This window comes from Peromyscus leucopus, chromosome 18 (assembly GCF_004664715.2).
Source record: "Peromyscus leucopus breed LL Stock chromosome 18, UCI_PerLeu_2.1, whole genome shotgun sequence".
Taxonomy (NCBI): Eukaryota; Metazoa; Chordata; class Mammalia; order Rodentia; family Cricetidae; genus Peromyscus; species Peromyscus leucopus.
In genome coordinates this window covers 35,688,744-35,716,723 of record NC_051078.1, presented here as the reverse complement: position 1 = coordinate 35,716,723, position 27,980 = coordinate 35,688,744, and the positions used below count along the sequence as shown (strand labels likewise).

The 27,980-nt window shown below is 46.0% G+C and overlaps 1 protein-coding gene and 1 long non-coding RNA gene across 2 annotated transcripts; one reads left to right on the top strand and one right to left on the bottom strand.

Moving 5' to 3' along the window:
* Positions 1-290: 290 nt before the first annotated feature.
* LOC119089268 lies at positions 291-974 on the bottom strand. The gene is made up of 2 exons (XR_005093135.1): positions 825-974; positions 291-420 (listed from the first exon to the last, which is right to left on the bottom strand). It is a non-coding gene; the product is annotated as an uncharacterized LOC119089268 (long non-coding RNA).
* On the top strand, positions 764-27,980 carry LOC119089267. The gene is made up of 8 exons (XM_037211928.1): positions 764-1,079; positions 3,093-3,165; positions 3,994-4,067; positions 4,923-4,958; positions 10,993-11,498; positions 14,404-14,502; positions 17,293-17,383; positions 27,499-27,980. Exons 2-8 carry the CDS (start codon positions 3,106-3,108, stop codon positions 27,725-27,727), a joined length of 1,095 nt encoding a protein of 364 aa, XP_037067823.1. The 5' UTR covers positions 764-1,079; positions 3,093-3,105; the 3' UTR covers positions 27,728-27,980.

Sequence of the window (27,980 nt, the reverse complement as noted above, 5' to 3'; positions counted from 1 at the left end):
TTAGACCATACGAACAAAGGCCATTAAGGAGAAATTGAGGTTCCCTGTCCTGCTTGAGGATCAAGGATCTCAAACCCATTTCACCAGTGACTTGTACTTCTCTCCTTAATGTTCTGGAGCAGACTTTTCTTGAAATTAAATGTGTCTCCCTTGCACTCTATAACACGGTTGGGCTGAGAAAGATGTATAAGGCCTGAGGAGACAGGAACGGAGGCTTTCAGGCTGAGGAGTCCTAGAGGCAAGAGGTGGCTTGTTCCTTTGTCTCTCTGATCTTTCAGCATTTACTTCAATACCTGGCTCCGGGTTTTTTATTAAAAGAGCAATTTGAGATTTGAGCAACAATTTCCCTTATCTTGATAGCATCCAATGACATCTTCAATTACCTTCACCTTGCAATGTATCATTAGCTTCTTTCTGCAACTGCAAGATAATTAGAGACTTAGCAGTAGAATTCTTCACCTTCCCCCATAATCTCTGTGTGGATAACCTCTGTGCTACTAACTTGACACAAGCCAGAGACATCCAGGCAGAGGAAACTTCAACTGAGAAAATGCATCCATCAGGAAAATCTATAGGGCATTTCTTCATTAAATGATGGATGAGACAGGGCTCAGGCCGCTGTAGGCAATGACACCCAAACCAGGTGGTCCTGGCTGGTATAAGAAAGCAAGCTGAGCCGGGCGGTGGTGGCGCATGCCTTTAATCCCAGCCCAGTGCTGGACTATGTGTCATCCATTCTATGTCATGAAGCGTCCCCCTACCCACCCACAGACACCTACTTCCTGCTTTTCTGACTTTCAGATAGAAAAGGCCTTATAGCTCACATCCCCTGAAGCCGTGCTCCAATTCTGTGTGTTGTAGACCGCCATTTTTTTCAGTTTTTCACCGCCATTATGTTGACAAGGTTCTAGGAGCTTGCAGGGGTCTCCATCCTTATATCTGAGTGACTAAGGAGGGACCAAGATAAAGGTCATGGGTGGAATCAACTGGGCTGAGAGTTCTAAATGGAACCCTGGCACACAACTGTTCCATGTCAGAACCAGTAGATCTCTCAAAACTTGAAGTGGATGAGGCAGAAGGTAGGTTATTTATTTATGGACTCTCTCTCTCTCTCTCTCTCTCTCTCTCTCTCTCTCTCTGTGTGTGTGTGTGTGTGTGTGTGTGTGTGTGTGTGTGTGTGTGTGTGTGATGTTAAAGAATTGAACCCAGGCCTTCCTTGTGAGTGCCAAACAAGTACTCTATCACTGACCCACATCCCCCAGTACACAAAGGAACTTTCTTTTAAAAGGGCGTATTTCTAATTATGTATATATAGCCCGTGTGGGGGTTTGTGCCCTTGTGTGCAGACGCCTTCAGACACCAGAAGAGGACACCAGACTGCATGGAACTGGGGTTACAGACAGTCGTGAGCCTCATGGTGTGGGTGCTTGGAAGCAGTCCTCTGAAAGAGCAGTATACACTCTTAACCGTGGAGCTGTCTCTCTAGCTCCCAAAAAGGTGCTTTCTAAGGTGCACAGATATTGTTGAAGACTTGATCTCTAGCTGTTGATATCTCTAGGCTGGCCCAGGTGGAAGATGGAACTGGCTACGTTCCTTTAAAAAATATAATTCACAGCCGGGCAGTGGTGGCGCACTCCTTTAATCCCAGAGGACCACCTTCAGGAGTCAGTTCTCTCTTTCTACCATGTGGGGCCCGGGGATGGAACTCCGGTTATCAGGCCTGATGACAAGCAGTGGAGTCACGTGGCTGCCTTCCATTCAGTGTCTCAACACCAGAAAGTCTGTGTGTCTACTCTGGCTTTCCTTTGTTTTTCTCTTTTAGTTTGTTCGTTCATTCATCCATTTTTGGTTTTTTGAGACAGGGTCTTGAGATATCACTCTGGTGACGTAATGCTTGCTATGGCAGGCTGCCTTTGAACCCACAACGGTCCTCCTGAGTGCTAGGATTACTGACACGAACAATCACAAATCGCTTTCTGATGCCTTTTAAAAACTATCCTTGGTAGCAGCCTCTGGCCACAATTGCCTGCCTGGCATAGCTAAGTTCCTCCTGATGCACCAACTAACATTTGCCTATGTTTATGTTCTGGCTACAAGTGAGCACAGATTTCTTTTTTCTTTTCTTTTCCTCTGTCTCTCTCTTTTTGAGTCAGGGTCTCACTGTATATCCCTGGCTGGCCTGGAACTCAATATATAGATCAAGGTGGCCTCAAACTCACAGAGATCCACTTGCCTCTGCTTCTTGAGTGCAGGGATTAAATCATGGGCCATCACACACCTGTCCTAAAAATTTCTCTTTAACAAGCCAGGCGGTGGTGGCGCACGCCTTTAATCCCAGCACTTGGGAGGCAGAGGCAGGTGGATCTCTGTGAGTTCAAGGCCAGCCTGGTCTCCAAAGCGAGTTCCAGGAAAGGCGCAAAGCTACACAGGGAAACCCTGTCTCGAAAAAAAAAAATTCTCTTTAACAAAGGGCTCATCTTTTTTTTTTTTTTTTTTTTTTTTTTTAATTTTATGCCTATGAGTGTTTACATGCATGTATGTATATGTACCACATGCATGCTGGTGCTCTTGGAGGCCAGAAGAGAGCATCAGATCCCCTGGAACTAGGGTTACAGATGGTTGTGAGCTACTATGTGGGTGCTGGGAATTGAACCCCGGTCTTTTGCAAAGGCAACAAGTGCTCTTAACCACTGAACCATTTCTTCAGCTCCGATGAGAGGCTGGTCTTTAGTGAAGTTGGAAAACTCTTCATTTTGTTTGTTTGTTTTTTGTTTTTCAAGAGTTTCTCTGTGTAACAGCTCTGGCTGTCCTGGAACTCGCTCTGTAAGCCACAGAGATCTGTCTGCCTCTGGACATCCTATAGTACATTAGACGGCTTAGTACGAAGGATGACTTGGTCCAAAGTGTCAGCAATGTGTTGCATCAGGGACCCCACCATGAAAACGAAGATAAAAAGAACAGTGGTGTCCATCCCAGAACTGTGCATACGTCACTGAAAATAAAACATCTGAACTTTAAAACCGTTAGGCGCTTTGGACTCTCACCTACCGCCGTGGTAATTCCTTTTCAGATTTCCTGTTCTCCCTTCCCAGGTCTCATGGCAGAATGGAGGAGTTCCTTGGCACTACGCCTTTTTACTCTGGGCCCATGTATTTCTTTGATCAGGTAATACTGGTGCTCATTTCAACCAAGTATACTTTTTAAAAGAATTATTCATTGTTTATGTGTGTTGATGTTTTGCCTGGGTGTGTGTTTGTGTGAGGATGTTGGATCCCCTGGAACTGGAGTCACAGACAGTTGTGAGCATCTCTCCAGCCCCAACAAAGCACAAATGCTGTACATATGCTGCTCTGAATGCACATGTGTGCACATGTGTGTGGTGGCCAGTAGTGCCAATCCTCAAACACTGTCCATGTTTCAAAAATTATTCATTTTATATGTAAGGGTGTTTTGCCTGCATGTGGGTCTGTGTACCACATGTGTGCCTGATACCCACAAAAGCTAGAGTTACAGATGGCTGTGAGCCACCCTGTGGGTGCCAGGAACTCAACCCAGGTCCTTTAGAAGAGCAGCCAGTGCTCTTCTTAATCACTGAGCCGTCTCTCTAGCCCCATCTTGGTTTTTGAGACAGAGTCTCTCACTGGCCCGGAGATCATCAAATAGGCGAGGCTGGCTGTAATCTGAGCCCCAGAGATCATCCTGTTTCAACCTCCCCAGCACTGGGCTTACAAGAGCATGCCGCCATACACACACACACACACACACACACACACACACACACACACACACACCACACACACACACACACACACACACACACACACACACACACAGGTTCTGAGGCTTGAGCTCACCTCTCATGCCTAGATGGCAAGCCCTTTACCAGTTCGGTGGTGTCCCCAGCCCTTACGACTCAATTTTTGAAAACCCATTCACCTTTAACCAGCATGTGCCTCCACCTTGTAATCACAGACTTTTGTTTTTGCTTTTTAGTTCAAACCGAAAATAAGAAAATGGAAAAAGGAAACACAGGAAGATCAATTCTTGTACCCAAAGGAGAAGGATGAGTAAAGCATTTGGAATTCCTCTTTAACTTCTGTTCTTTACATTTGCAAAGGCTTGTCATGCAAGGCTGAACACCTGGGTTTCCACTTCTCACGTCCCCAGAAGTTACACCAAGGAGTCACCACTACAGACCCCACCATGGCTGTACTCAACGGTTGACTTACGTGTATTCATCACATTATATGTGATGAAACACGTCACTGGCTTCTTCATGGTTTTGCAGCATACCAACCCTATCCCTGCCTTGCGGAGTCTGCTCTAGATGTTACCTCTGCTTTCTGCATGGCTTACTGCCCCCTGCCGCCGTAGAATCTCCTTAAATACCATCTTTGTGATGAGACTCATTTGGATTTAGACGGCTGTTCTCTTCCTACCTTAGCGCTCTGTGTCTCATTTCCTACCTTAATTTTTCCGTTGTGTCCTGGTATTGTAAATGACATTCGTAGACCAGGCTGGCCTCAAGCCCACAGAGATCTGCCTGCCTCTGCCCCCACCCCCCACCGCAAGTTCTGGAATTAGAGACATGTACCACCACATCCATCACTGGTTATCTTCTTCCTTCTTTCAAGAGAGTACGCAGTCTTTAAGGATGGCTTTAGGGTTTTTTGTTTGTTTGTTTGTTTGTTTGTTTTGTGTTTGTTTTTTGTATGTTTGATTGCTTCTCTATCCCCAGTCTCTCAAATTGCACTTGGAGTAAAGAACGTGCTTAATAAAGAGTTGTGATTGACAGTCATGGAGTATGTCAGGCTCAGAAAGATGAATGAAATAATGGAACTAGACATTTCACCTTTTAACTTTCTAGACGCTATAGTTTATTTGTAAAGCAGAAATAAAATCACTTATCTGTATTTTTCCAGTGTTGAAGATCTAGTCCAGAACCTTGAACATCTCAGGTGAGTGTTTATCCTAAAAGCCACACCCTAAATCCTTCCAACATGTTTGAATTAATTAGTCCAGAATCACTAATTTTATAAAGAAAAGGTTTATTAATTAATTATTGTTGTTGTTGTTGTTGTTGTTATTGTTTTGAGACAGGGTTTCCCCATGTACCTCTGGCTGTCCTGGACGGCTCTCTGCAGACCAGGCTGGCTTCTAACTCACAGAGATCCACCTGCCTCTGCCTCCCAAGTGATGGGATCAAAAGCACACACCACCACCGACCGCCAGGCTGAAAAGAGGGTGATGTGGCCCACACTTTCGGAGCTTCAAGGGCACGGTTCTGGCATCGGCTCAGTTCTCTGCTGTGTCACAGTCTGGTTCAGACAATAAGTGACCTCTCAGACTAGGAGCAGAGAGAAGCAACAGGGCTTGGCCCACTTTACAGCAGCCCCTTAGGAGAATGCAAGGGATTTCATGAGAAGTACCAGGAAGTCCATAAAATTATTTCATGCGCAAAATGACCATCAGGCTCAGCAAGATTTTTTATTTTATTATTTTTTTAAATTTTACTTTAACAAACATTCTTATAAAAATGTTATAAAATAATGTATATATTCAAAGAAAATTGAAAGCTATAATCATATTAAAGGACATAATAAGACCCACTCTCATTTTCTTAATGAATTAAATTTTGTCATTCATTTTACATACCGACCTCAGTTTCCCCTTCCTCCTTTCCTCCTGTTCCCACTCCAACATCCTCCCTCTCCCATCTACCACCCTTTCCCTACACTCCTCCTCAGTCTCTGTGGTGACATATTGTTCCCTAATAAAATTTGTCTGAAGATGAGAGAACAGAACAAGCCACTAGACTAAACATAGAGACCAGGCAGTGGTGGCACACACCTTTAATCCCAGCACTGGGAGGCAGAGATCGGTCTGGATCTCTGTGAGTTCAAAGCCACCCTGGAATGAGATTGACTCAGTCTAGGAGAGAAACAGAGCCCTCTAGAGAGTGGTGGTGCACATCTTTAATCCCAGCACTTGGTAGAGCACAAACCCTTTAATCCCAGCACTAAGAAGGAAGAGATGGCTGGCTGGAGAAAGGTATACAAGGTGTGAGGAGACAGGACCTAAGGCTTTTCGGTTGAGGAAGCCCTTTCGGCTAGAAGTTTTTTCAGGCTGAGGAGTCCTAGAGGTAAGGCATGGCAGGGGCTTGTTCCTCTGTCTCTCTGACCTCTCAGCATTTACCCCAATGTCTGGTTCCGGGGTTTTATTATAAGACCTTTTAAACTCAAGCAACAAGTCTCCATTCGGAAAGGGGCCGGCCCTCACGGGCATCAACAAAGCTTGGCACATCAAGTGGAGGCAGGACCAAGTCCTCCCCCTGCATCAAGGCTGGGCGAGGCATCCCGGCATGGGGAATGGGTTTCCAAAAGCCAGCTCATGCATCAGGGACAGGTCCTAATTTCACTGCTAGGAGCCTTACAAACAGACCAAGCTTCACACATGCAGAGGGCCTAGGTTAGTCCCATGCAGGCTCTCTAGCTGTCAGTCCAGAGTCTGTGAGCTCCTATGAGTCCAGGTCAGTTTTTAGGGTTTTTTTCTTTTTAATGTGTATTGGTGTTTTGCCATGGGTGTCAAGTCCCCAGGAACTGGAGTTACAGACACTTGTGAGCGGCCATGTAGGTGCTGAGAATTGAACCTGGGTCCTCTGGAAGAGCAGTCAGTGCTCTTAACTGCTGAGCCATCTCTCCAGGCCCCTCTCAGCAAGATTTTTATCATTTAAAAACTAATATACAGGGGCTGCAGAGGTGGCTCAGTGGTTAAGGGAGCTTGCTGCTCTTGTATAAGACCAGAGCTTGGGGATTGGGGATTTAGCTCAGTGGTAGAGCGCTTGCCCAGCAAGCCCAAGGCCCTGGGTTCGGTCCTCAGTTTTGGGGAAAAAAAAAAGACCCATGTTAGGTGGCTCACAAACACCTGTTACTCCAGGGGCTCCAACACCCTCTTGGGGCCTCTGTAGGCACCTGCACGTGTGTGCGCAATCATACACATAGACACACACACATAAATAAATAATAAAATAGCCACCCCAAAGAAACCAATATGTAAGATTGTACATAAGCATATAAGCAGAATGTGGTGATGTGTGCCTGTAATCCCATCACCAGGGAGGCTTGAAGCAGGTTTGCTGCGAGTTTGAGCCAGCTTGGGCTTTAGTGTGAGTCCCTGTCTCCACCTATAAAACACAGCAAAAGTAATAAAAAGTATTGGTTATAATATAGACTAAATGTATACTAATATATATGTAATGTATATCAAATGTCTATAAAATATATGTTATCTAACATATACAAGCCAAAGGCTATGGGATAGCTTAAATAAGAGAGTTTATTGAGCCATGGCGGACACTGCTAGCTGGGGCAGGGGGAGAAGGCAAGGTCCCACCAGAAGTTTCTGCAGTCACGTGGAGCCCAGCTATGCAGTGGTTGAAAGTGTCTGCTAGACCCAGAGCTAGGAATGCTTGTCCAATGAATATTGGGAGAAAGAAAGATTCTGTTCTGTATTGTTTTGGTTTTTGGTTTTTCGAGACAGCGTTTCTCTGTGTATCCCTGCCTGTCCTGGAACTTGCTCTGTAGACCAGGCTGGCCTCAGACTCACAGAGATCCGCCTGGCTCTGCCTCCCGAGTGCTGGGACTAAATCCGTGTGCTGTGAAGCCCATTGTAACTCTTCTTCTTAAGGTACAGCTCTTTGAGTCCCAACAAGTTACTTCCCCAAGGATTCTGGGTATCAAATTTTGAGCCATTGCCCCCCACAACACTATTGGGAGGGCCTGATCATTCTCTAAACTTCTCAGATATTTCTCTAGAATTGGTGAATTATTTTGCATCCCACCCTTCATCTACAAAAGTGTGAGGTGGATTTCATCATCATCATTATTAATTAATTAATTTATTTTTTTGGATTGCCACCTTCTCTCAGACATTGGATAGCACTTCATATTCTTGTTAGGTCATTATAGCTTTTTGTAAAATGTCTAAAATTTATTTCCTTAAAGATTTATTTGTTTTTACTTTGTGAGTATGAGTGTTTACATGCTTGTATTTATGTGCTCCGAGAGTATGCAGTACCCATAGGGGCCAGAAGGGGGCAGCAGATGCATTGGAACTGGAGTTACAGTTGGTTGTTAGCTGCCCTGTGGGTGCTCAGAATAGAACCTGGTTCCAGGACCCATGCCTGGCATCTCGCAACACAACTGCAGGTCTAGGGAGGTCTGATGCCTCTGGCCTCAGGGGGCTGCACACATGTGCATGCATGTGCGTGCACGCATGTGCGCACACGCACACACACACACACACACACACACACACACACACACACTTTAAAAATAATTAAAAACCACTGGGCGGCGGTGGCGCATGCCTTTAATCCCAGCACTTGGGAGGCAGAGCCAGGTGGATCTCTGTGAGTTCAAGGCCAGCCTGGTCTACAGAGTGAGATCCAGGACAGGCACCAAAACTACACAGAGAAACTCTGTCTTGAAAAACAAACAAAACAATAATAATAATAATAATAATAATAATAACCTTCTAAAATATTAAACGACTTGTTCTCAGGCATAGTTGTCCTAGTATGCTGTAGGACATTAGAAGTTATTCCTCCCAGCCAACCACACTGCACGCCTATCCCCTCTAATCGCCCTCTTCCCATCCCTACCTTCCACCATCCTCATGCACTTTCTGGGCTTTTGAATGTTTTTAATACAAAGGAATGATAAACAACTGAGAGGATAAATATATCAGTCACCCCATCTACTAATTACGTGTTGTAATGTACATTCCATTGTGTGAATGTTAGAACGGTACATTAATGTTCACAACTTCTACATGTCAACTAAAGAATTCTAAGACTATGCTTTGTTCGGCTCCTCCAGTTATCCTCTCTGGAAACATTTCTTGGAAATACCCATGTGCTCTAGCCAAGAAGGGAAGACCAACTGGGCATGGCAGTGGCTGCCTATAAACCTAATATGAAAAGATAGGACTGGAGACATGGCTCAATGGTTAAGAGCATTGGCTGCTCTTCCAGAAGACCTGGGTTCGATTCCCAGCACCTACATGGTAGCTCACGTCTATCTGTAACTTCATTCTCAGGGGATCCAGCACTCTTGTCTGGCCTCTGTGGGCAATAGGCATACATGTGATGCACAGATATACATGCAGGCAAAACACCCATATGTATAAAGTAAATAAATTAAAAAAGAAAGAAAGAAAAGAAAAATGATAAAAACTAAAAGGAAGACCATTTCACTTGTAATTTTAAAGCATAGTATATGTTGGCTCTGCTTATGGGCCTGTGTCTATTGCATGGTTTAGAAATTTAATATAATATCCTAATATATGACTGAAGCATGTAGGACAGACTGAGGAACAACAGAACATATCTGAAGTCTAATAAGAAATTCAGGAGCTGGGGGTGTGCTTCAGATATGGTATTTACCCAGTATACTTGCGGTCCTGGAACACTTTTTGGAGAAAGTCTCTGTTATGTCTTTTTTTTTTTTTTTTTTGGTGTTTTTTTTTTTTTTCTAGACAGAGTTTCTCTGTGTAGCTTTGCGCCTTTCCTGGAACTCACTTGGTAGCCCAGGCTGGCCTTGAACTCACAGAGATCCACCTGCCTCTGCCTCCCTGTGTTGTGTCTTATAATTAAACAAATGAATAAACAAAACACACTGTGTTTAGTCATGTGTGTATTAATATGATAAATATTTTATGTAAAAGTTTGAGAAGTATAAAAAAAGAAATTTTTATATTATTATTATTATTATTATTATTTTGAGACAGTGTCTCTAATAAAGGTATGTGCCATCACACCTGCTTTAAAGAAGGGACAATTAAGTTACTCCGTAATTCCCCAGTCCACTCTTTGGTGGACACTGGCTTAGTCTTTTTATGATCAAATACGCTGTATACTTACATACACCCATGCAGTCGTATCCTGTATTTGAAGTCATTTTACACATACTATCATGCATACTTGTAAGGTAGTGTTAACGACAGGCTTCTCCTGTCTGGCTCACTGTGTGACTCTAGCACTGCTCACTAAATTTCCTTCCCTCCTGTCTTAGCTAGGGTTTCTATTGCTGTGAAGAGACACCATGGCCATGGCAACTCTTTTTTTTTAATTTAATTTTATTTGCTTATTCGTTCATTATTATCATTTATTTTATTTTATTTTTTAAAGATTTATTTATTTATTGTGTATACAGAAGAGGGTGCCAGATCTCATTACGGATGGTTCTGAGCCAACATGTGGTTGTTGGGAATTGAACTCAGGGCCTCTGGAAGAGCAGTCAGTGCTCTAACCTCTGAGCATCTCTCCAGCCCATGGCAACTCTTATAAAGAAAACACTTAATTGGGGCTGGCTTACGGTTTCAGAAGTTTTAAGTCCCTGATTTTCGTGGCAGCGCGCAGGCGGGCGTGGTGCTGGAGAGGGAGCTGAGAGTTCTGCGTCTTGACCTGCAGGCAGCAGAAGGAGATCGTGTGCACACTGAGTGCAGCTTGAGCATAAGCCTCCTTCGCTGCCGGTGACACACTTCCTCCACACCACCTACTCCAACAAAGCCATACCTCCTAAGAGTGCCACTCCCTATGGTCCTATGGGGGCCTTTTACTTTCAAAGCACCACACCTACAAAGCATTCTTCTACAACTTTCCCCCCTGATAATAGCAAAGTTTCAGCAAGCCACTTTATACAAGGTGTTATGCATTTAAAGATTTCTTTATTTACGTATACAGTGTTCTGTCTGCATGTACACCTGCACACCAGAAGAGGGCGCCAGATCTCACTATAGATGGTTGTGAGCCACCATGTGGGCTGGGAATTGAACTCAGGACCTCTGAAAGAGCAGCCAGTGCTCTTAACCTCTGAGCCATCTCTCCAGCCAGCCCCAGGTGTTATACATTATAAGATGGATGTCTAGACTTCAAATTAACAGGTTAAAGCATGTAAGATCTTTTTAATACTTGTACATATCCTTTTATAGTCACCAAATTGAAGAATCAACAGAACCAAAGGAAGCCCAAGAGAACATAGTAGCTTTACCCGAGAAAGAAGACAAGTCCCACACGCTCATCATCTCAGAACCTCCAAGTATTCCCAAGTTTCCTTTGAATTCGAAATTCTCCAAAACGTCCTTGTATAAGACCCTCTTTGAAGAGTACAAACTCATCGCCTCTGAAGTACTCTATGAACTCGAAAAGACATTGAAGAGGTACGCGAAGAACGGCATGGCTTTTCCTGGGGGACTCATCAATCTCATGACTTACAGCTGGCTAGATCTGATTGAGGATTTTCACGAGAACGAATCCCCAAAGAAAACGTTGGAACGAGACAGGGACTTGGGAGGGGGTCCCAGCTCCATGTCCATCATCAGCTTCAAGGAATGCAAAGTCCACCCAGATGCCAAGGAGCGCCCTCAAGAGGAACATCAACTGGTTAAAGCGAGAAAAATTGCTCGTGGGGCGCACAACAAACTCTCGGAAAAACCATGTAAGTTGGAGCTACCGGCTGTGTTTATGAGTATTCCGTGATGAGTGAACAAGACCATATGCAGGGGAGATCATGGTAAAGCATGGTCTGAGTGTTGTCTACCTCGTCACAATCATTTCTAGTACTAACTAGTGATTGCCAGGAGAAACACAGTGTAAAAGCACATGATAGTCTTCTCCCTTGGGATTCTCTTACGGCAATCAATACAGTTTTGAATTAAGAATCAGACATTGATTTATGAGATAAAATTTAGGGCTAATATATGTTCCCATCAAAGTTACAGAGGAGCCAGGTGGGGTGTGCACCTATGATCTCAGCACTCCCAAGGCTGAGGCAGGATGACTGTTGTGAGTTCAAGGCAAACCTGAGGTACAAAGTGAAATCCTGTCTCAAAAAAAAAAAAAAAAAAAAAAAAAAAAAAAGAGTACTCTTGTTGGCAGATCTGTTTGCCTGAGAGGAAATCTCAGCTTTTTTTTTTTTTAATTTTAATTTTTAAAATTCATTTTACATACCAACCACAGATCCCTCTCTCATCCCTCCTCCTGTTCTCCCCCAGCATCCCACCCCCACCCCCACCCCCAAGTCTCAGCTTTTATTACTTACTCTGGCCAGGAGGGGGCTAGAGAATCTGGTCAGCTTCAGGGACTTCCTGAAGCCCTTTGAGTTCTTTCCCTTCCTGCTTAAGGAACGTCTCTGTAGGATGTTCAATCTATAGGAAATTTACACAGCAGCACCCTGTGAATGAGGACAAATGGGTGGACTCAGAGACACATTAGTGTCAGGAGCCAGTAAACTTCACAGGCAGTTTTTTTGTTAGTGTTTTGGTTCTTGATTGTTTGGTTGGTTGCTTTTTGTTTGTTTTTGGGGTTTTTTGTTTTTGGTTTTGTCTGTTTGTTTGATTTATTGAGACAGGGTTTGAAGAGACTGTGGCCAGCTTGAGGATGGTGGGCATGGTTCTGGCAGGCCTTGCCCTTCTCCCCGATTCCTTCTGCCTTGATAAAAACCGTTGAATTACATTCCTACAGCTAGCCACCAAGGTCTATTCCTTTATTTGTCCACTTCCTCCTCCTGAGGCTGACTGTCAAGTCCAGCTACTGAAGTACTGAAGTCCAGCAATCAAAAGTCCCCTTTGACTGCCCTAATTAACATGCCCAATTAAACGAAACACCTCATCCTAACAACCGAAAAGGTTTGCCCTCTCCCCTTTATAAACCCACATTTTCCTATGGGCCACCACATCTGTCTCCTCTCTATCCAAAGACAGTCCTTTGTCATTATCCCCCCCCCCCAGGACAAACATCCCTTCCCCTTCTCCCTGGTTCCCTTCCCTGTCTCCCTCTTCCTCTGTCTCCTCTCTTTGTCTCTTTTCCCTGCCCTCTGTCCCTCTGGGGCAAATAAGTCTCCTCTGTGCTGAGAACTTGGTCTTAGGTGTTCTGAGCCGATACCGATGCCCTTACAAAGTTTCCCTGTGTAGCCCTGGCTATCCTGAAACTTTGTAGACCAGGCTGGCCTCCAACTCACAGAGATTCACCTGCCTCTGCCTCTTGAGTGCTGGGATTAAAGGGGTGCGCCACCAAGCCTGGCCTTTTTTTTTTTTTAATTCTTAGGCAGTATTTTCCATTAACAGATCCCGCCCCTTTGTTAGCATTTGTGTCTATTATTCATTAAATGATCAGTTTTGGTTGAAACGCATGCAGGAAACTCAAGGACAGTTGAGAGCCGCCTTAAAGGAGAAAGCCACCACGAAAGTGTCCCTTCCCGCTCTTCTGCTACAGGAAATGTAATCGTCTGATGACCCCGAAGGTTCAGACACTCCTCTTTGCCCATTTCTTGGGGACATGGGACACTTATGAGCAGCTCTCTCTTAAAGACTCGCCATGGCTCTGTTGACCGCTCTTAGGCCCCCAATGCACCATCAAATGTTCCAACCAACTTTCTTTCCTCTCTCTTTTCCTCTCTGGGACTCAGTTTCATGCCACTGCCTGAGAGGTGGCTCCCGATCTCCTCTACTTCCCTCCCTTCTTGTTCTCTCAAGCATTTTGCCTAATACATTCCTAATATATGTCTCATTCTACATGAACATTTGATTCTCGGAAGCCCTGTCTCCACGCAGGAACTTCCCAGAATCCTGCCCACCAACGAGATCCCGGACCAGTTCTTCCCCAGCAGCCAGCTTTATCTTGACAACAGGGAATTTGGCAGTCCTGAGTGTCGGGAGGATAAGGATGCGTGAAGCATTTCATGTAGGTTAGATCTTTCATTTCCACGACAGGACAGGTAACAGTCCAGAAGAAGCCAAGCATGGTGCCCTTTGTAATCTCACGGTCTCTTTTTCACTCTTTTTTTTTTTTCTTTTTCTTTTTCGAGACAGGGTTTCTCTGTGTAGCTTTGTGCCTTTCCTGGAACTCACTCTGTAGCCCAGGCTGGCCTTGAACTCATAGAGATCCGCCTGCCTCTGCCTCCCAAGTGCTGGGATTAAAGGCGGGCACCACCGCCACCTGGCACCTCACAGTCTCTTAAGGAATCAAGAAATTATGCAGAGGCATTTCCAGTTTTAAAAGCTGTTTCATTTAAGTTACAAATGGTTGAAAATATCTTATGGGTTGTTATTGGGACTTATTTTATTGGCTTTTTTTTTTTTTTTTTTGAGACAGGGTCTCACTCTATAGACCAGGCTGGCCTTGAACTCACAGAGATCTGCCTGCCTCTGCCTCCCAAGGGCTGGGAGTAAAGGCACATCTCACCACACCAGACTATTATTGGTGTTTATTGAAATCTTTATTAGCATCTGGGTAGGAATGCTACTTGCCAATCATTTGGTTTTCCATTGATGATGATCTAGTGTTGTTTAGCTCCTCCTTTTCCTCACCTCCTCCTAATATCTCTCCACCTTCCCTCCTTCTAGCTCTACTTGGTCACCCCCAGGTATCCCAGACCACCCAGGAGAGCTGTATATCCGGGGTCATTCACTTCTCACTAAAATCCAAGTTCTGCTTTCAAAATGGTAAGACCCCATACTCATCAGGGTCAACTCTGATGTGCAATCAGAGTGAGGTTGCTTCTGTTTCCCAAGTTCAAGACGTTTTCTAAGCTGTCCTTTTAGTGCATCCTCCATCAGAGGGAGACGCTGAAGTTCCCAGGTTCCAAGTAAGCTTGTCAAAGGCCTCCCCTTTGAGTTAGCCATCTCTGACGATACTACCCTATACTCTGGGAGCTTACCCCTCATGGTTCTGAGAAGCCGGGTGTAGTGGCAATAATGTTCATATTCTTGGAAGAGAGAGGCCCAGGACCCTTCTGTCATAGTATCAAATTACTCTGAACCAAGAACAAAGGTTTGTGTGTCCAAAGGCAATCTTGCATTCTTAAACTCTGTAAATGTTACCAAGGAGACTCCCCAAGGAAGAGTACGGTTCCCGAAGATGAAAGGAGGCTGTGGACTCTTGGATACGCTTACAAATGTCAGGAAATGGGAACCTTGGTGCTGATCTAGCCAGGGACTATGCAGTCAGAGAATGCACGGGAAGTAAGATGGACTTCTCTGGGCCCCATGGGCTTGCTTTCTATGGCCCTTTATCTTAAACCTAAGAACCGTATGAAACGTTAAGAGATTCTTGGAGAAGCGCTTGGATACCAGGTGTGTCTCCATGTTCCCATCCATCTGCACAGTATGTATTCAGGGATCAGAATCTGGGGCTGACATGGCTCTCAGGGTGGGCCAGGTGTTGAGGAAATCGGTGCATCCAAGCAGAGTACATAGGACAAACACCAAGCAGGAAAAAACACAGAAGAACCCCAGAGCTCCAACACGTAAATATCCAGGAATTCCTCAAGTGCCCCAAAGGCAGGAAGTGTCTCATAGGCAATCAAATGACAGGACAGTGGCCAGCTCCCTCTGTAATCTGCGACCCAGGCCTTGGTCATCAAAGGGCAGGTTTGGGGATTGGGAGCGGCCAGGACATTATCTGGTCCTATAGAAACCAGGGTGCAGTCCATTTAATCTTCGTCTCTAAGACTAGTTCTTATGATCTTATGAAGATAAGCCTGATTGAAGGTGATCATGGTTGGGTCTGGACTCTTTTGCTGGTAAAAGGCAGTTCAACTCATAGTAGCTTAAGCAGTAATTCTTTGTCCATGTCCCGGGAGCAGGGGGATCATTTACAAGAAGCAAAGGAAGAACTGTAGGAGCAGAGGCCAGGGCAGGTGCGGGACTCAGCCTCCCAGGAGCTCTGCTCTGCTGCCTCTGTGCAACCGAGTTCCATAGTCAAGCTCCCACCAAATGAAGAGGAAAATGGTCCCTGCTTTCTTAAAGTTATCTGTTCCTTGCTTAGGAAGAAGGGTTCTTTTCTCTCGGCATCACATGTCAATCCCATGTACTGCCCAATGAGCTCTGTTTGAGTCAGATTATCCAGTCATGGGTAGCCTGGAAGACAGAGTAATATTGTTGGTCAACCTGGTTTATTGGCTCAGGGATGGTGAGGGAGCTTTAGTTGGTTCACATTCAGTGGGAGGGAAGAAATTCCATAGTCTTGTGAGAGAGGGTGATGTTTGTTCCCAACCTAGGCTACCATGGGACTAGGAGGTAGTGAACACAAAGGTGCCACGCTGCCCCCTGCCGGTTTCAACTAAAGCCATGCGTAAAATGAAGAACAGGGGGTTGGAGAGATGGCTCAGTGGTTAAGAGCACTGACTGCTCTTCCAGAGGACCCGGGTTCTATTCCCAGCATCCACATAGCAGCTCACACCTGTCTGTAACTCCAGTTCCAGAGGACCTGACACCCTTCCACAGACACAAATGCAGGGAAAACACCAATGCACATAAAATAAGAATAAATAAGTTATTTTTTTTAAAAAAACGAAGAGCAGATCCTATAGGCAAGGGCCTGGAGATGGAACATCATGCATGTCATTCTGGAGACTTACCTCTCTTCCCTTTGCACAAGGCAACATTCTAGATGGTGATGATGGTGCTCACGTGGGAGGAGCCACCATGTTTCCCTGTCATTTATTGACTTGGTGGGATGAAATGAGGAAATGGTAGATTCTCTTCTAAATCCCTTCCGTCCCCTCCCTAAACTGCCCAGGGGCCTTTCTAGTTTTTTACTACAAGGACAGAACTTTCACAAGAGAAGATTAGAATGGAGAGGGGCCTTGGATGCCACCTCACTCAAGTTCCTCATCTTACACATGAGGGAAAAAAATAAAAAACTCGGGGATGTTGAGTTTATTCCTCAAGTTCGTTAGACCTAAAATCCATCCGATGGCAACTGACCCAAAGTTCTTTCTGGCACATAGGACTCTGTGCCCAGTCTTGGGCACAGGGGTGATGGGGACTCAGATCTACAGACTCAGATGGCGTTGTAGGGGTTGACCCACTTGGGGTTAGAGCTCTCATTCTGTTTCAGTGCAAATGCCTTCAAGAAGAGATCGTTTTTGTTTGTTTGTTTTTAAAGATTTATTTATTTGTTGTGTATGCAGTGTTCTGCCTGCAGGCCAGAAGAGGGCGCCAGATCTCATTACAGATGGTTGTGAGCCACCATGTGGTTGCTGGGAGTTGAACTCAGGTCCTCTGGAAGAGCAGCCAGTGCTCTTAATCTCGGAGCCATCTCTCCAGCGCCGAGAAGAGATGGTTTTAAGGGCACAATTATGCATAGTTTAACACAATTGGGCATGTCTTCCTTTCCAAATAGGCTCTGGTAGACTTGTGGCATGGTTTACCCAGCCAGTCCTGGTGGGGTATATATATATGTTTTAAACTGCCTCTTTGGTGTTGAATGCGTGTGTTGTCTTTTTAAAGGTTGGATTCCTTGCTCAAAATGGGAAATGCTGAAATTCAAGGCAGACCTCAGTACAGCCGTGAAGAGACTGCAGCTCGCCACCGTTCAAATGTAAGGAGCCTCTTTCTGTCCTCCAGTAATGTGGGTGCGGAGCCTGCGGCATGGGGCCTGGGTCACGTGACCACATCGTGCTGCCGTCATGTCTGTAATGTGAAAAAAAAATATATATATATACAAACACTCCTTCCTCTCCCCTCCCCCGCCCTCCTCTCTCCTCCCCTCCCCCACCCCCTCTCCTGTCCTCCCTTCCACTCCCCTCTCCCCTCCTCTCCTCTGCTTTCTGCTTCTCTCCACTTCCTGGTAATGCGTGGGAGATTCATGATGAGGTGGTCAGTCTGTCGGCTCCGTCAGGTGACTAAGACAGCGTCATGTTCCAAAATGTGGAGGAGAAAGGGAGGAAAGGCGGGTCTCAAAGAAATAAAAGGCAGCTAGGGTGTTATTTGATAGTTGTTTTCAATGTGAAAACAATGTGAAAGGAACTTGTCATCTGCAACAGGGGCCTGAGCATTTCAGGACATTGAGACTCAGCGGAGGCTGGGATAATGGTGGGCACAATCGGAGATTACTTTGCGCTACATAGCGGGCCTGACGCTTGGCACGTCACGCCCACACTCCTCCCAGAAGCCCCACGAGAGAGGTTTGTAATCATCTCTCTCTTAATGATGAGGAGATTAACGTACCCTGCAGTGTAGCATTCTGCTCACAGCCTTATGCTACAGATAGGCAGAGCTAGACATAAAACCCAGAACGCCTACTGTTTTTGTGCGTGGTCCTTGCCCGGTCTCTTATGAGTAACACCGGGGGTAGCCTGCAAATGGAATTAATACATGCTCAGTGTTTAGTTTTGTTTTAAATTGAAAGTATAAGACAGGAATTAAAAACAATCTTTCTACCAGGATAATACTATTTTTACATTTTGGCATATTTCTTTAACCGTTTTCTCCAAACATGCATGCATACACCTCTCCATCCAGTCCTCCGCACATATATGCAGTAGATACGTAACATGTATTTTATGTATGTTTATAAGGCATCAGATCCCTTGGGACCGGAGTTACAGACGGTTGTGAGCCTCCATGTGGGTGCTGGGACTCAAACCTGGATCCTCTGAAAGAGTAGCCAGTGCTATTAACCCCAAAGCTCTTTCTCCAGCCCTAGAAATATCTTTTGAATATCAATTTGATCTTGCTTTATTTTTTTTTCTCTTCATTTGACCACAAAGATTTCCCTGTGCTTTTAAATTCTTCAGAAGCAAAATGTTGACCGGCTCCTCAGGTTCCCAAGCAGAGGTGGCTCCTGAGGGTTTTTAAACCATTTACATTTCTACAACCACCCTGAACATGTTTGTGTTTGTGTGTGTGGGGTCTTCTTGAAGAGAGTCTGTTGGAAGCAGAGCTTGTTAAGAAGATACAAGCATTTAAGGTTCTAGAGACATATTGCCATTTGCTTTCCAGAAAATCATGTCTACTAGCCCTCCATAACAATGTAAGAGAAGCCCCACCTCTTATTTTAAATTAATTAATTTTTTTGGGGGGGCGGGTTTCAAGACAGGGTTTCTCTGTGTAGCTTTGCGCCTTTCCTGGGACTCACTTGGTAGTCCAGGCTGGCCTCGAACTCATAGAGATCCGCCTGGCTCTGCCTCCAGAGTGCTGGGATTAAAGGCGTGCGCCACCACCGCCCGGCAAATTAATTAATTTTTTAAAAAACTTTGGGGGGGGTGGTGTTTTGAGACAGGGTTTCTCTGTGTAGCTTTCCGCCATTCCTGGAACTCACTTTGTAGACCAGGCTGGCCTCGAACTCACAGAGATCCACCTGCCTCTGTCTCCCTGGTGCTGGGACTAAAGGTGTGCGCCACCACCGCCCGGCCTGGCCTACTTTCTATTCTTTTTGTGTGTGCACGCACATTCTCACAAGCGAGAGTGTGCAAGCATGTATGCTGGTGCACGAGAAGGTCACAGGTCAACGCAGACTGTCCCTCTAAGTTGTTCTCCACCTTATTTTATTGTTATTGTTTTTACGACAGGATCTCGAGGCACGGCCCTGACCAACCTAGAGCTCTCTTGGCTGACCAGGCTGGCCTTGAACTCACAGAGAGCCGAGCCTCTGCTGCAATTAAAGACTACCTTCTTTTTGAGACAGGGTCTCTCACTGAACCCGCTGCTGGCCAATTTTGCTAGACGGGGCGGCCAGCAGGTCCCAGGGGTTCTTCTCCCTCTGCCTCCCCAGTGCTGGAGTTACAGGTGTGCCCCAGCACGCCCAGCTTTCGGGTGGGATCTAGGGACTAAACGAGCATCTTCGTTCTTGCACAGCAAGCCCCTTACTGACTGAATCGCCATTGCAGCCCCCCTCTTACCCTACCCCCCATCTAACGGAAACGTCTGTGTATATGGTGTAAGGTAGTGAGATGACAGCTCCTTGCTGCCTTGTCAATGGTAATGATTGCCGAGTGCCGACAATAATAAAGTCTACAAAAGGCTCATGTTGGGTAAGGCCCGGTATGAAACCCTCACATACTCCCGTGAGGTGGTGTTTGGTTCTCTTCTATTTGGTGTGGTGTGTGTGTCGTCCCGGGAATTGACTCCGGTACCCCGTGCCCACTAGCCAGGCCCTCTCCACCAAGTTGCCTGCTGTTTGTTCCTAAGGAGAGCCCTAGGAAGTGGGCAAGCTGCTGTCTTCGCTTAGGGGCTGTCTGATCCCCAGACCTGTGTGCTGAACCACGACGACACCCCACTATCTCCCTAGGGCCATTTACCGAACGCACCCCCCATCCCTGATGATCTGTCTTGGTTCCACTGTATCATCCTTACGTACATCAAGTCTTCACCATACTTCTGTTATCCAGGCTGTGTAAACATGAGAAGGGCAGACGAGGTGTCTAACAGTAGGGGTAAAATCCCAGCTCAATCAACTCCATTGACCTTGAGAAAATCACCTGTTTTTCCCCTGTGCCTCACTTTTCTCATCTGTAAAATGGGAACAACAACAGGCATTTTGATGTAAGGTTATTGTAAAGACTCTTCCACAAGTAGTACTAAGTAAATGCTAATTGTTACTCTCTTGAATCTGTGCAACAAGTCCGCACTGGCTGCTCTTTCTCTGTTAAAGTATGTTAGCCATTTTTACCAATTTATTCTCAAAAGTGAATTTAGGACTAGTTTTTTAAATTTAAAAGACCTCCAAAGTAATTTTAAAGAAAGGAAAATCATAATTGCAGGGGGGACATGGGGAAGGCTGTACTTTCTGCTCAGTTTTTGCTGTAAACCGTATACTTTCTGATACAAACAGCGCCCCCCCCAGTCTTGTTTCTTTTTAACTGAAAAAAAAAAAAAAAAAAAACGAAAGTTCAGGTTAGAGGCTCAGGTTCATCCGTCATCGGGTGTGGGATCTAGTGTCAGTCACCTGGACTCTCTGAACCCGAATCTTCTCATCATTCGGGGACAGTAGCATGAGCTCCTGCAGATGCAGATGACGCCCAGAGCAGCTCATTTTCCAGGAGCATGTCCTGCGGGCACAAAGGCACTAAGCTTGTTAAAGACGTCAAACATCCGCCAGCAGAGGAGACGCTGTGAAAGCAGCGGGTTTAGAGGAGGTGGCTTGACATCAATCAATCAGTCAATCAATCAATCAATGAAAAAATGTGGAAGAGCAGAATCTCGCTGCAGGGAGCAGCCAGGATGGGAATGGGAACCCAGCCCACAGCGGGGAGCTGTGTCAAGAGGAGGCGCCTTAACCATGGGAATCCAGCTAAAGCTAAAGTGAGTTCCCCAGGGACCTGCCAGGCACAGCATCCAGGCTCGTAAGAGGTTTTACATCTGCATTACAAAACACTTCTGTGTGCCAGGCGGTGGTGGAGCACATACCCACTCAGGAGGCAGAGGCAGGCAGATGTCTGAGTTCTGAGGCCAGCCTGGTCTACAGAGAGAGATCCAGGACAGCCAGAGTGACACAGAGAAACCCTGTCTCAAACACACACACACACACACACACACACACACACACACACACACACACACGCCAAACAAACAAACAAACAAAACAGCAAAACAAACAAAATCCCAAGACAGCAACAACAAAACACTTCTGTGAGAAAAAGAGCTGAAGAAACATCCTCTGGTCATTACCATTTGAGAATTCATGGAGAAAAACTGAATTCTTGAGGGAATGAAGCAGTTTTGACAAACGGGAACTTTGGGCCTCTTATCCCACGATACCTTCTTAACACAGAACCTCATAGAAGGTTTATGAAGAGCTAACGAGAGAATCCTTTCTAACCCCAGTCACAGGTCTGTAGTGGGATAGGCTCTGTGGATTTGATCATTGATCCGATCCCAAAGCACTTGCTAAAGCAGAGCTGATGTTTTTGCTCTTTTGGGGGCCTACCACACAGCTCCCAAATAAATCACACATAGAGGCTTATTATTACTTATAAATATCTGGCCTTAGCCTTCTCACCAGCTTTCCTTAGCTTAAATTATCCTGTCTACCTTTTGCCTCTGGGCTTTTCCCATTCTCTTACTTCTGTAAATCTTACTCGTACTCCATGGCTGGCTGTGTAGCTGGGTGGCTGGTCCCTGGAGTCCCCTCCTTCTTCTCTGGCTCCTTCTTTGATCTTTTTTCCTCCCAGATTTCTCCCTCTATATATTCTCTCTGCCTGCCAGCCCCACCTATCCTTTCTCCTGCCTTGCTATTGACCATTCAGTTCTTTATTAGACCATCAGGTGTCTTAGACAGGCACAGTAACACAGCTCCACAGAGTTAAACAATGCTACATAAACAAAAGTAACACACCTTAAAATAATAATACTCTACAGCACTAAGCATGGCCACAGCAGGGTCTCCATGGCCAGACAGCTCCAGGCTGTAGTGGGGACATTTTGGTTCAATAGTTAGTTTTATTTTTGTTTTTCTCATATTTTTCTCTAGAGTGTGGTGGTGTAATGTACTAGACTGGGTATCCCTGACTTGCTTTTAATACTAACCGAAGCGTTTCTTAGCCCTGTAACCAGGTCTAAGAAATGTCACCATGACATAAGAGTTTAGACTTTGGATGTTGAAGTTGGTATGACTCTCATGTTTCCCTTTGTCAACCACGGGAGACGAGGCACTTGATTTCTCAAAGCCTTATTATGTTCCTCCTGTAAAATCAGGGTCCCCAAAGGGTCTGCGTCACTGAGCTGTGGAAAAGCATTGAATGAGATCACGTAGCTAAGTAACACAGTCCAAGGTGTAAGCTGTGGTAAGAGATGGAGGCAGGGAGATGGCTGGAGCTCCCCGGCCAGCCAGCCTTGGTGAAACGGTGAGGCTTCAGTTCAGTGAGAGACCCTGACTCAAAAGTGAGAAGGGGAATGATCGAAGAAGACACCTGATGTCCACCTCTGGCCTCTCGATATACATACACACGTGTGTAGACATTCACACGTACACACACACACACACACACACACACACACACACATAGATATAAACCACACAAAATTATTATGTGTATCTGTGTGGGGGTCTTAATATGTGTGGAGGGTGTTTATGTGTATGGAGGCCAGACAATAACCTATGGAGTCATTTCTCAGCTGCCTATCTCATTTTGTGTGTTTGTGTGTGTGTGTGTGTGTGTGTGTGTGTGTGTGTGTGTATCTCTAGCCTAGAGCTTGTCAGATATACTAGTTGGCCAGCAGCCTCAAAATCTGCTGTCTCTGCTTCCCCAGAGCTAAGGTTACAAGTGTGCATCTAGCTTTTTTTTTTTTTTTTTTTTTTTTGAGACAGGGTTTCTCTGTAGCCCAGGCTGGCCTCAAACTCACAGAGATCCGCCTGGCTTTGCCTCCCAAGTGCTGAGATTAAAGGTGTGAGCCGCCGCTGCCCAGCTGCACCTAGCATTTTAAAAACGGGTTCTGGAGATCCAACTCAGGCCCCTGTGCTTGCAAGACAAGCCCTCTACAGATGCGGCCAGTGCTCCAGCCCTCTACAGATGTGGCCAGTGCTCCAGCCCTCTACAGATGTGGCCAGTGCTCCAGCCCTCTACAGATGTGGTCAGTGCTCCAGCCCTCTACAGATGGGTCAGTGCTCCAGCCCTCTACAGATGTGGCCAGTGCTCCAGCCCTCTATAGATGTGGCCAGTGCTCCAGCCCTCTACAGATGCGGCCAGTGCTCCAGGCCTCTACAGATTCGGCCAGTGCTCCAGTCCTCTACAGATGTGGCTAGTGCTCCAGCCCTCTACAGATGTGGCCAGTGCTCCAGCCCTCTACAGATGGGCCAGTGCTCCAGCCCTCTACAGATGGGTCAGTGCTCCAGCCCTCTACAGATGTGGCCAGTGCTCCAGCCCTCTACAGATGGAGTGGCTCTCCAGCCCTCCACGGATGCGGCCAGCACCCCAGCCCGGTGAACATACTGTTGAGCGTTTGTTCTCTTTTGTACTTTGAGTCTCATCTGTGAGGCAGGCGACACACTCTCAATGCACACTTCTGTCCTTCATTCAGTGACTCCCCACCACCTTATACAGCCTTTCGCTTGTATGGGATTCCTAGGCTGATTTTACGGGAACCTAGAGGTAATTTTCACCTGCTGGAGAAGCCAGGGATTAGGTTCTGCCCCCCTCAAACCAGAGATCACTGCCAAGGCCATGAGAAAATCAACAGAAAGATCACCCTTGCCCACACTGGGGCTCTTGGTCTGTACATTGAAGGCCGCTGTGTCTGTGAACCTGCTATGGGCGATAGAAGAGAGAGCAGTGCTTTTAAAAGCTAATGGGGCTTTTCCGAATACCACCACCCACTCCGTATTTGACTAACATGGCATTTATAGATACAGAAGTTTCCACCTTGTAGATTTGTGCACAGGAACTTTCGTATCTTAATTTCTGGCCCCTTTGGGAAGGAGGGAGAAGGCTTTCCCCAGTGATGAAAGGGATTTACACTTGAGAGGCATGCTTGCTTTCTTTTAACACAGTTCAAAAGGTCCGTTTGCAGAAAATCAAGGAAAGTAGAACCAAGTCTAGGCAATGATTGGAAGAGCCAGGGTCCGGTCTGGGGAAATGGTAATTAGATTCAGGATTCTGGATGGGTTTCTAAATATGTGTCGTAGCTGCCTTTCTGCCCCTCACCCCCAGTGATTATAAATGGAGGTGGTGTGCATGAATTCCAGCAAGGCGATCTATAAGGGTCTTGCCTCCGTCACATTGCTAACACATTCTGCCCACTTGGTTTGTTTATTTTTTCCTCGTTTCCCATATGGTTTGCCTCCTCAGCCATTATCCACAGGACTCTGAGAAGTCACAGGACCCCGCAGTCTCCGACTCCAACCCCAGCTTCATCTCCAGTGCCGTGGACAGGGATTGCAGGGCCAGCCACTCGTCTAAATCTTGATAACTTATTTGATTCTCACTTGTGAGAAGACAGGAAAGAAAGGGGGAAGGAAGGGGAAGCAAGAGAAGACACAGAACATGGAGAGAGACCCTGGCTCTGCTCTCTTCAAGAGTGGCGTGGCTACCACCTCCTCTTTTGTTAATCAGCTGCATTATCTTCAGTTATTTACTCAGTCCTTCTTAAAAAAAAAAATAACTTTTTTCTTTTTTTTCAAGATAGGGTTTCTCTGTGTAGTTTTGGAGCCTGTCCTGGATCTCACTCTGTAGACCAGGCTGGACTTGAACTCACAGAGATCCACCTGAATTTAACCTTTTTTAAAAAATGTTGTGTTACGGGTGTTTTGCCTGCAGTTACCACATACATGCAGTGCCTGCAGAGACCAGAAGAGGGTGTTAGATACCTAGAAACTGGAGTTGCAGATGGTTGTTAGTAACCACCTGGGGGCTGAGAATCAAACTTGGGTCCTCTGGACGAGCAGCCAGGGTTTCGATCACTGAGCTATCACTACATCCCACTCTCAATCCTTTTTACACATCTCTTTTCAGTATACCTCTTTTCACACTCCAAACCCTTCCCTGCACAATTAATATGTGTGCATTCATTCACTCAGGCCGCGGCCACTCCACTCCTGATGTGCGCACACACACACAGAATCCAGTTCACCCAAACACCCCAAGAGCCTTGTTGACATCTGTCATCTCCATTCTAGATTTCAAGTGCATCTCAACGTGACAGCACCAGACTTCCTGATCTGATGTGCCAGTCTGAAGGGTCTTGCCCAGGGCAGTTTTAGACATTTTTTTCATGCTGTTTCTGAAATCCATTTGTTTTTAGCTCTCTTTATACCCACTTCAACACGCTAAATCTTCTAGAAGCTTTCTACTCTTCGTCAGAGTCCTGGTACTTCCCATCCTTCTCAAGTACCGGGAACTACCCGATTCCATCCCTCTGTTCTGTCTAAATATCTGAGGAGCCCGACAGTGCACTTCTGGTCCCTGAGACCGTGGAGAAGAGGCCAGTCCATACTTGGGTAAATAGGTAATGATGGTCTGCAAGAGAGCCAAAAAGGTCTCTCTGGTGTGTGACCTCATCCTTGCAAGCCTGGCTCCTGGCCTCTCCTGATGGTGTTTGGCCAACAGCTTTACTTGGCATGCTTGGGCGTGCTAACGTATGTGGGTTTCCCCACATCCGTGTTGGGGTCAAAAAGCTGGGCTGGGTTCGTAGAAGGGTTGTTTCCATTGGCTGATTTGGTGGATCTTGGAGGTGTGGCCTTGAACCCTGGCTTTACATGTAGCTCTGTAACGTGGGCACTGTCTTTAGAATGGTGATAATCAGCATTCTTCCTATGAGAAGGCTGGTTCTGCCCAGTAGAAGGTGCCTAGTTTATACTTGTACGTGACTGACTCCGTGTTCTAGAGCCTGCCTCCCTGTCTTAGTTTGAAACCTCAAAACTAGTTGGTTTTCTGTTCAGCCCCCTCTTCCTTTGCCATCACATGCTCAATAATAACACATTCATTCATGCCCCCTACAGAATTGTAATGAATACAAGCAGCGTTTATGGAGTCCAAGTGTGTGTCTGCATGTGTGTGTGCATGCGCACATGCACACATTGAACAAAGAATACTTACATTTCTGTGACATATTTTTGTTTCATGTGAATTCATGTTTTGCTTGCATGTCTGTCTGTCTGTCTGTGTAAAGGTGTCAGATCCCCTGGAGCTGGAGTTGCAGACACTTGTGAGCTGCCATGTGGGTCCTGGGAATTGAACCCTGGTCCTCTGGAAGGGCAGCCAGTTCTGTGTGTGTGTGTGTGTGTGTGTGTGTGTGTGTGTGTGTGTGTGTTTATCTTAATTTTTCTTTATTGTTAATAGGTGGCTTTTTTTTTAATGCCCAATGCTGTTTATTGAAGGAGGGAAGAGGTCTTGAATACAGGCTTACAGCACAATGGGAGAACCCCAGAGGGCTGAAGTTCACTACCAATGTTTTACAATCTTGCATCTAAGCTGTTAATGCCCATTATGCAGGATACACAGACAAGGAACTTCCCTTAAGCATTCAGGAGGGTGGAACCCGGCAGGGAATTAGCACAGGGAGGATATCAAGGTCAAGGTCAGCAAGCAAGGCAACAGGTACCCAAAACGGGGGCCAGGGCCCTGCAGGTCCCCCTTTTATTAAAAAATGAGCTTCTGACTTAGGTTGCATGCAGCCAGTGCTCTTAACCACTGAGCCACCTCTCCAGCCCATCTGTGAGATCTATTTAGCCCTATTTTACAGGTCAAGAATATAAGGCTTAGGGGGAGTTAGTATTTTGTCTCAAATGTTCAATGCCACATGGAAGAATTAGTTCTTAACTTAATTCTCAGTTCCTGTGAGGTTGGGGCCTATTTGGTGCGTCCACCCACGGGAGGTACTTAGTAACTGTTTAAAAATGGAGAACACAGGCTGGAGCGACGGCTCAGTGGTTAAGAGCACTGACTGCTCTTCCAGAGGTCCTGGGTTCAGTTCCCAGCAACCACATGGTGGCTCACAGCCATCTGTAATGAGATCTGGTGCCCTCTTCTGGCCTGCAGGTGTACATGTAGGCAGAACACTGTATACATAATAAATAAATAAATAAATCTTCAAAAATGGAAAACACTTAGTGAAGGCCTAGCTAAGGGCTGGGTTGAATCTACTTCAGACTCCTGTTCTTCCGATTTAAAGGCCACCGATTACAGTAGCCACGCAGGAGGAGGTCACAGCGGCCTCTGAGTCATTAGGCGGCTAAGACCAAGGAAACAACCACGTCTTGAATTCTTTTCTTTCGTACAGAAAAATGGAAGAAGCCAAACAAAAAAGAGACGGATTCAACAAACAGCCCATCCTGCGCCACTACAACGACCCGGAAGAAGAGGAGGAGACCGCAGAGTCCACCCAGGAGCCCCGGGTTTTCTGGATGGCATTGTTAGTGGGGAAGGCCCGGATGCCAGCGATGGGAGAGGCGAAGCCGGAGATGAAGAAGTTCCATTATGCCCTGGTAGATGGCTCGTCTCTGACCTAATATCCTCATGAGCATCCCCGGAGGCAAGGAGGGCGAAGGAGGTGGTATTGGGCAGTTGGTGCTGACGCTGGGTCTTTCCAGCCAGCAGGAAACACTGGGGGAAGAGGCCTGTGTTTCTTCAATTCCTTTCCCCCAAGCATTCACATCCTGACACACTGGGTCGGGAAAAGGAGCCCCCAAACAGAGTGGAAACATGCCTCCAATTCCCAAACATTTCTTCATGTTCAGAGACCCTTTGATATTTTTGCTAGGC